The sequence below is a fragment of the Drosophila subobscura genome, chromosome O, assembly GCF_008121235.1.
Source record: "Drosophila subobscura isolate 14011-0131.10 chromosome O, UCBerk_Dsub_1.0, whole genome shotgun sequence".
In the NCBI taxonomy this organism is placed as follows: Eukaryota; Metazoa; Arthropoda; class Insecta; order Diptera; family Drosophilidae; genus Drosophila; species Drosophila subobscura.
In genome coordinates this window covers 14,993,597-15,001,914 of record NC_048533.1, presented here as the reverse complement: position 1 = coordinate 15,001,914, position 8,318 = coordinate 14,993,597, and the positions used below count along the sequence as shown (strand labels likewise).

The following is an 8,318-nucleotide window of genomic DNA, read 5'->3' as shown; positions in this document are numbered from 1 at the left end:
TTGTCCAAATATGTATGTAAAGTATTCTGTTACGGAAATGCTTTTGTAAATATATAAATAAATCTTGTTGGAAATGTTTCTGGAATCCAAAACAGACGTTAAATATTATTATTATATTTATGATAATATATTGGCTAAGAACTTTGATTATTATCAATATATTTAGCAGAATATTTAGCTAAGTATTTTCCTGAATTGCTTGGCTTTAATTTGTTAATTATGAAAAATAAATTGCTTTAGTTTTTGCTGATCAAGTCAATCATTTTTAGCATCAAGTTCAACAATGATTGACATTTTAATAAAGATATCTTATCAGGCGAAAGTGATATACCATTTAAATTCGTTTGTTTATTTATACAAAATCTCATGGCATGTGCTAACCACTGAATGGGCCAATAACCGGGATGATTCACAGAGCCCGCTTCAGACGAAAACGAAAACGAAAACGAAAACAGTTTTGGCATTTGAATAACAAGAGCAACAACAACAACCAGTTGCTTGGGCTGTGGCTGAGGCTGTTATGCCTAGATTTTAATTAAGTCAGTGGCAATCGGAGAAACAATGCAAACAAAAAGCGTTACGAAATCTGAAACGCTGAAGAAGGGAGCAGCTCCGGTGGTTCCCCAGGCGGCACACACTTGAACACTTGGCCGGCCACTTGCTCTATCGATCTGGAACTTGAATATTTTGCGCCTTTCGGCTAGACAGGCAGTGAGGGGGGAGGGTGAGGCTTGTAAGTCTCCCAAAACTTTGGCCACTTCTCCGCTTTCTGTTGCCTAATAGGTTTTGGTTATTATTATGGCTTTTGGCTACTGTCTGTGGCGCTCTCTGAATGTGATCTCCTTCTGCTGCTATTGTTGCTCATCTTGGCCATTCAGTTAATACGAATCGCTCTGCCCGGAGTATTCATTTCACGCACAACTTTGTTGTCCGGTCGAACCACTTTTGCTTTTATTTGTTGCCTCTGCCGCCAGTCGATTTATCCCAAATCATATAAATTGGCCAGACACGGTGCTGAGTCTCCATAGAAGCCGCTCTAACTTTCGGCGGTGATTAGTTCCAGAAGTTTATCCAAAAAATGCGCACATTTATTTGCCTCATCCTGGCGGCGGTCCTGCTGGTTGCCAGCACCAATGCGGCGGCCACAACGCTGCTCGATGTGGATGCAGGTGTCTCGGCGCCAAGTGCGCCGCGTCAGGCTCGTCAATATGGCGGCTATGGAGGACGTCCAGGAGGCGGTTATGGCGGCGGTGGCTTCGGCGGACCTGGAGGCGGCTTTGGCGGACCCGGAGGCGGCTTCGGCGGTGGCTATGGAGGACCCGGCGGCGGCTTTGGTGGACCAGGAGGCTTCGGCGGCGGTGGCTATGGAGGCTATGGCGGTGGCCATGGAGGTGGCCATCATGGCGGCCACCGCGGCGGCTATGGACGCTAAGCATTCCCCACCCTCCCATCCATGACGTGACTGACTTGTGTTAATGCCTAGAAAATAGAATACATAAAATAGAAGTGCAATCGAGCACGTTTTAATTGAGTTTGAAATACAATCCTGGCCACTCTTTGGCCTCACTTAATTTCCTTGTCATTTGCATTGGCCGTTCGCTCATCAATGGCAGTTCTCTCTCACAATGATTGGCAGATCATTGGCTCCTCCACCCCTCCCCACTGCATTGTTTAGCCCGTGAAAGCATTTAATTTTCTTCGTTTTTGGCCCAGTTTGCTTTTCCTATTTATAACAAAAGCAATCCATTGAGGGAGAGAGACAGAAGTGCTGGAGCAGCTGGAAGTTCTATCCGTCTTGCCAATCTTGCTGCCTGCTGTCTCCTTTCTCTATGCTTAGTCCCCTCCCCAAAGTCGTTCAAGATTAAACGTTTGCTGTAAAATTGCGCCCTTGACAAGCGCCCTTTTATTGTTAAAAAATTAACTGGGCTTTAAATTTCGCCTTTTGTTATCCCTTGACCTTACAGCCATGCGCCAACATTGATAAAAGTTTTCGTTATTTTTTTTTCCTGCTCGCTTTTTTCCCCCTTTTTTTTTAGACAAGCGCAAAAATTCCTTGCTATCGAAAGGCAGACTTGTAGAAGGGCTTTTGTTCGTCTACACTTTCACGGGACACACTTGGCGCGTTGTGGAGCAGCAACAAAAAGAAGCAAAAGTTGAAGTGTTGCATTCTGTTGTGTGTGTTGCAATTAGTTTATCTGTTGGCATCCTAATTAGAATTATTAATTAATTAATTGCGATAAAAATGTCGCCAGTGGATGCTGCTACTGTCGATGTTTATGTGGGGAAAAGTAAAGTAATAAGTGGAAATTTTGAGGTAGTTTTTCATCATTGAGCTGCAGTTTGGGTGTAAAGTCTCGAGGTGTCAGCTTTGGGCTTGAGCTTTAGCTGTCTTTTAAGCGTTAATAAACCCTGAGCCGATGCTGTGATTATTTCTAAATTATTATTTAAACATTCTTTAAACTCCCCGCAGAGCATTTAAGCTTCGCTGAGCGACTGTTCGCTGCCATTTCTTATGCTTTTTGGCCATTTTAATAGCACTGTTCTTATCGAAATCGTGTCTCAATAAATCTACGGCACCTTCAAAAAATACACCCGCCCACACGGCTCGACCTTAGCCCTGCCAACGCCCTCGTCCACGCCCACGCCCCAGCAGCTGCCAGCATCCCGCACAGGATTCGTGGAGAAGGCGGGATTTTCCCCTGTGCGAACTGATTATCCATGTTGACCGTTGTGGCGGCAGCAGCCGCAGCTGATTGATTTGTTATTGAAAATATTAGGCCTGCCTCGGAGAGGGTGTTTGGCAGGGAATGGAGCAGGGGGGTGTGCAGGGGGTGTGGAACGTGCTTTGTTTGATACGCTCGAAACTTTTATAACTTTATGAGGGCGTTGTAATTTGATATCGCAAAGTTTTTTTATTGCCTTTTATAGCCTTATAATTTGGCCGCGATGTTGTTACTATGACTGTTGTTGTTGTTGTTGTTGTTGCTGTCGCTGCGGCTGCTGCCACAAGATATGGCAAGGACCTGCCTGCTTGTTGTTTGTGGCAGCCTTTTTGTTTACACGTTATTTATGGCTTATAAATACGCACCGCTCGGGGCGGCGCTTTTCTAAATTGTAAACAGCTCACATGCGGCCGCCGGTGCTTACGAAATCTCTTAATGAGCATTAAATGTCGACAAATGAAATTACAAATTCACATATAAATATATACAAATATATATGTACATATATACATACATATATATATATATTTAAGTGTGTGCCCATATATTTAATTGGCTTAAAGATGGTTTACCTGTTTTTTGGCGTCAAATGTTGTTTACCCACAGAGCTTACTCGTGTATTTATTTGTATTTTCCCAACATACTGACTCATCTCAACATTTACGTCATAAAAGTCAGCACTATTTTTCATGAGATTTCAACTAGAAATCCATAATACTCTGCCACACAGTTGGGAGTATGTGGAGTAGTACATCGTTGAGCACAATATTGGTATTTTTTTAAAGAGTTTTCTTTGCATGTCCGTGACTGTTTTTGTGTAATTTTTATGCGCGATTAAGAGTTGTTGTAAAAATCAGGCAAACAATAGATTAACCAATCATTAGAATGTTATTTCTTTGTTTATTTGAAACGACACTTCTTGGTGTCCTTTTCGATGTTTTTATTATTTTTTTCATACACAGAAATTAAGAGTTTTTATTCCAACTTGTACAAAAGTTCATATTAACTGTCGTAACTGGGAACCCGACAATAACTATATTTTTTTTCCCCATTTTAGAACATAATATTATTTTGTTTTTAATTCCCAAATCAGCTATGTACCTGTCAACTCGTTTAGAAAAATCAAAATACATCGACAAGCAGCTTCAAATGTGGAATTGAGAAGGGACGGCATTACTTGCTCCCAACTATTAATGGGAGATTTTGTGGCATCATCGTTTTTGGCTCATACTCTTCATAACCATTAAAATGGAATATTTCCAGCACTTCCAACAAATCTTTGATTAATTGTTTGAAACTAAAGTAGAACTTACTTTAAAGGCTGCACAGAGCGAGTTGTTATGTTGGCTACAGTTTTCTTATTCAGAGCAAAAACTGAGCACCTAACGAGTCGACTAATAATGCTCATAAACAAATTATGAATGGAGTTTTTTGCTGCTGCGTAGTTGGAAGCAAAACTGCTTAAAAACAGTTGAGAAACAGTTTAGAAAATACAATAATGTTGCAGAACTTTATTGCTTAATGCATGGCACATATCTCTAAGCATAAAAGGATGTGGAGCAGTTTTCGCTCTCACAAGAACTTAGGCCCAGGGTATGTCCCGCAAGAGACTTCATTAAAAAGTTCTTGGAAGTATCGAACTTCCCCCCGCGGCACAAACATAATTAGAACCAAACGAAGAGAGGGAGAGCGCGAAGAACGTTGCGGCTGGAGGGGTTAACGGGGGTAACAGGTTGTTTTTGTTGTGTAGAAATGATTTTGTTTTTTTCGATATTTTTTGCGTGTTTAATTTTTGCCTGTTACGTCTGCGCCCGAGGGCTCTTGACGGACCGGGGGTTTTCTTCGCCATTTGATTATGCTCAGGAAATTTAATTGTTTAAGGTCGTCAACACACAACTCGTTTAGAACCCCAGAGTCATCTAGGAGGGGCCACTGCCAGCAATTGGGGTATATAAAGGCCTAGGCGAGTGCTTGGTTCTGTTTCATACAGAAGCGAGCCCCCAACGAAGCGAAAGTCTAGACTCTGGAGCAATGCGCGCACACCACTTGAATCTATTAGTGCTGAGTGTCGGAATGGTGCTGCTCCTGGCCGTGGCACAGTCCCAGTCACAGGAGACGCCAGCCGAGGCGGATGTGAAGCAACTGACTTTGGCGGATGTAAATCAGGGCGCAGAGCAGCAGGAGATGCCGGCAGTGCGCCTGGCCAGGCAATTTGGCGGCGGCGGCTTTGGCAGACGAGGCTTTGGCGGCGGCTACGGAGGCTACGGCGGCCGAGGCTTTGGAGGCGGCGGCAGGAGACGATTCGGCGGCGGTGGCTTTGGCGGCGGTGGCTTCGGAGGCGGTGGATACGGCAGAAGACGTGGGTTCGGTGGAGGTTTCTATCCGCCCCCGCCCTTCTTTGGCGGCCCCTTTTTCGGCTGAGTGTTAGTCATTTAATGTGCACACACTGAGCGAAAAATAGTGTGCTGTAATGCTAGATTTTAGTTTGGATTTCAATATTTATTAGCATTAATTTTTGACAATTGTATACAAAAAATTATTTAAAAATATTTAATTTTATTTTATATGGAATATTTAAGGTCTTTCTCTTTGATTTAAAAATAAATACTTTTAAAATAAGTCACAAAAAATATTCAATATAAACATGAAATTTATTAAACTATAAATTGAATATTTAATATTTACTTCAAGGTGTTTTTTAATTAAATTTAATATTTAACAGCATTTAAAAAATATTTGGAATACGTTTATATTCCAGTCAAAGTAAATTATATTTGTGTCTACGAAGTGTGTGTTTAAAAACAGCATAATTAATTTTAATTTACTTTTAATTTTATATTGCCATTTTTTATGCCCAGTGTAAGTGATAGAATCAGCTCTGGTTTGGCTGCTAATAAATCACCGCGAGCTACTTACTGCCCTAATTACCCTACGAAGTGCTAAACCAGTTTGTTCTGTCTCTGCCCATATGGGGAGATGCTGCTAAAGGTAATCTAATAGCTATTCATACTGTGTGTCATACCGTGCTATATTGTCATTTTAAGGCACTCAGCCCATTCATTGCAGGATGGCTGCCATTACCTTTTTTATGCCTCATGCCTCAGGCGGAAGTTGTCACAGCACCTAATGGAGTTCTGGCGCGGGGATCTAGATACAAGGAGAAGGTAAATCACTTTTGGTGCAGAAAGTCACTCCTTGCCGAGGGGTAAGAACTCCAGAAATATATTTGGTGTTTTTCCAGCACTTTTATCTGCTTAGATCTTGGATAATCCCTTTGTAAATATTCATAAATCAGTGGATGCTTTAATTACTTTACTTCGACCTAAACTTGTTTGTGCTGTTAAGGTCCAATCTGAAGTTCTGAATAATTGCTATAAATAAAGCCCAGTTATGATCCAGAACGACATTCAAATACTGAGATGCGTTCGTTCCCATGTTTGGTAGTTGCTGCAGCTCTGCTGGCCATTTGTGTGAGGGAAGCGCTGGCGGTAGAGCAGCCACAGCCCCTGCTGGATGAAGGAAGCGATGCAGATGTAGATGTCGTGCGTGTGCGTCGTCAAGTTGGAATAGTTGCCATCGGCTTGGGTGGTTCTGGCGGAAGGCGTGGAGGAGGAGGAGGAGGTCGCTTCGACGGTCCGTTCAGGAACAACTATCGCGGCGGTCCCTATGGCGGACCCTATGGCGGACCCTATGGCGGACCCTTCAATGGTGGACCCTTCTATGGCGGCGGTCCCTTTGGCAATAACTATCCAGGTCGCAGATATGCTGGACGCTTTGGAGGCGACTTCTACGGTCGCTGACGATCCACCAGGAATCTGTGTGTTCAATGACGCTGTACCCAGTCGCTAATAAAGCAAATAATTGACAAAAGTAAAGGGTTAAGGGTAAGGGATTGAGGGTTTCGGGCAACCATTTTTCCCCATGCATGGCCATGGGGGGGTGGTGAATGGTTGGCTGTAGAAATTATAAAAATTTCATTTCAAATCACGTTGAGTGACGGGGCAAACGGAGAGAGAGAGAGAGAAAGAGAGCACAGGACAAGAAAACTTAATCAGCGATGTTAACGATGTCAGACTGCGGGAACAGGATGTCATTCTGTAGCATGAAATGGCTCCATTCCGGGTCGCGTTCTCGTATTTTATTCCGCTCTCTCTCTCTCTTCTTTTCCTTTTTTATTTTCTAATTCATATGCGTTTCAAGTTTTAATTACGTGGGAAAAAAGCGAATGAACAAACGAGCGGGTGCCCGCCCCGGACTGGGGCTAGGACAAGGACCGTGGCCGTGGCTGGGACCACTGCCAGGGACACGACTAGCAGGAGGGGATTTCTTCTGGCTTCGTTTGGCTTGACTGACAGACAGCAGCAGAAACGGCAGCAGCAGCAGCAGCAACATGAAAATAACAAAATACGCCCAATCAGCTACGCCAGAACGGAAACGAGACGATACACAGAGGGCAGACAGACAGAGAGACAGATAGACTGACATTCAGCGAGACGAACAGAGAGAGGGACTGGGAGATAGACAGAGAGACGAACGGAGAGACGAACGGAGAGGCGAACGGAGAGACGAACGGAGAGACGAACGGAGAGGCGAACGGAGAGATGAACAGAGACAGCATGGTGGACCAAAAAAAGGGCAAAAAAATTAAGTAGCGAAATCAGCGGGCAAAAAAAAACAACAACAGCTAGAAAATAACAGCAGGAGAAGCAGCAGCAGCAGCAGAAGAATAGGATATGGCGGAGGAGAGCCTTCAGCACAACACAAATAAAACAGGATAAAGGCGTTGCATGCCAAGGATAATCCGTGCAGCATACGGCCGTAGGAGAGAGCTGAGCCGGGCAGCCAGTGGCACTGACACAGGCGGAAGAGAAATGGTGGCACGCAAAAATTGTGAACTCACTTGACGTGGCAGGCAGCCAAGAACCCAACTGCCAAATGGCATGACGACGTAGTTTGGTGCCGACGTGTGGGTGGGACACGGGGTGAACCGGTGTGGCATGGCTTGGGGTGGTCATCGCTTGTTAGCTGCGTGTGGCGTCCAAATCAGCGCTCCAGTCGTGGCTTAAGCAGAAGATGTGGCCATAAGCATAAATATGCACGAGCCACTGGACACAGCAGCAGCAGCTGCCAAAGTTGTTGGCTCTCTCCCTGCCAGCCATGTGCGTGCGTGCGTGAGGCAGCCCCCAAAGGGGGAGAGGCAGAAGAAAAGAAGAATAAATATCAGAGTAATTAACAATTACAATGATGCGAGCACATTCTGTCGGCCATTGGCAGCGACCCCGCTAGACCTGTGCCTGTGCCTCGGATGCTCCTTTCGCTTGGTTGCCTGGTTAACGGACTGCCCTGAGTGACTGACAGCTGCTATCTGAATGTGGATGCCTGCCTGTCGCTTCTGCCTGTCTGTGCATAGGTATGTGCACGTGGTTGTGGCTGCTCTATGCTGCCGCTCCATGGAGCACACACACACACACAAAGTTTCCTCGTTCACTTGCCACACTTCGATTAAGTCTCACCAAGAGCAATAAAAATTGATAGTTTGAAGCTCTTCAAAAGGGTTGTATAGTTTTGATAAAGAGTTAGTGCAATTCTCATGGA

At 44.4% G+C, this 8,318-nt stretch overlaps 3 protein-coding genes across 4 annotated transcripts; all 3 read left to right on the top strand.

Moving 5' to 3' along the window:
• Positions 1-1,015: 1,015 nt before the first annotated feature.
• On the top strand, positions 1,016-1,432 carry LOC117899017 (holotricin-3-like). The gene has a single exon (XM_034808776.1). The coding sequence runs from the start codon at positions 1,079-1,081 to the stop codon at positions 1,430-1,432; it is 354 nt and encodes a 117-aa protein (XP_034664667.1). The 5' UTR covers positions 1,016-1,078.
• Positions 1,433-4,719: 3,287 nt separating this feature from the next.
• On the top strand, positions 4,720-5,201 carry LOC117896822 (glycine-rich RNA-binding protein). Of its 2 annotated transcripts, XM_034805331.1 has the most exons (2): positions 4,720-4,944; positions 4,984-5,201. In XM_034805331.1, the coding sequence occupies exons 1-2, from the start codon at positions 4,755-4,757 to the stop codon at positions 5,142-5,144; spliced, it is 351 nt and encodes a 116-aa protein (XP_034661222.1). In that variant the 5' UTR covers positions 4,720-4,754; the 3' UTR covers positions 5,145-5,201. The 2 variants fall into 2 exon arrangements, with proteins under 2 accessions (XP_034661222.1, XP_034661221.1); XM_034805330.1 differs by having other exon boundaries at positions 4,720-5,200.
• Positions 5,202-6,142: 941 nt separating this feature from the next.
• Positions 6,143-6,523, top strand: LOC117899011 (glycine-rich RNA-binding protein 2-like). Its single transcript, XM_034808768.1, has one exon. The coding sequence runs from the start codon at positions 6,143-6,145 to the stop codon at positions 6,521-6,523; it is 381 nt and encodes a 126-aa protein (XP_034664659.1).
• The last annotated feature ends 1,795 nt before the right edge of the window (positions 6,524-8,318 follow it).

What these genes read in the sequence shown, in the direction of transcription:
- LOC117899017 (XM_034808776.1), top strand. Translation starts at nt 1,079, where the DNA reads ATGCGCACATTTATTTGCCTCATCCTGGCGGCGGTCCTGCTGGTTGCC.
- LOC117896822 (XM_034805330.1), top strand. Translation starts at nt 4,755, where the DNA reads ATGCGCGCACACCACTTGAATCTATTAGTGCTGAGTGTCGGAATGGTG.
- LOC117899011 (XM_034808768.1), top strand. Translation starts at nt 6,143, where the DNA reads ATGCGTTCGTTCCCATGTTTGGTAGTTGCTGCAGCTCTGCTGGCCATT.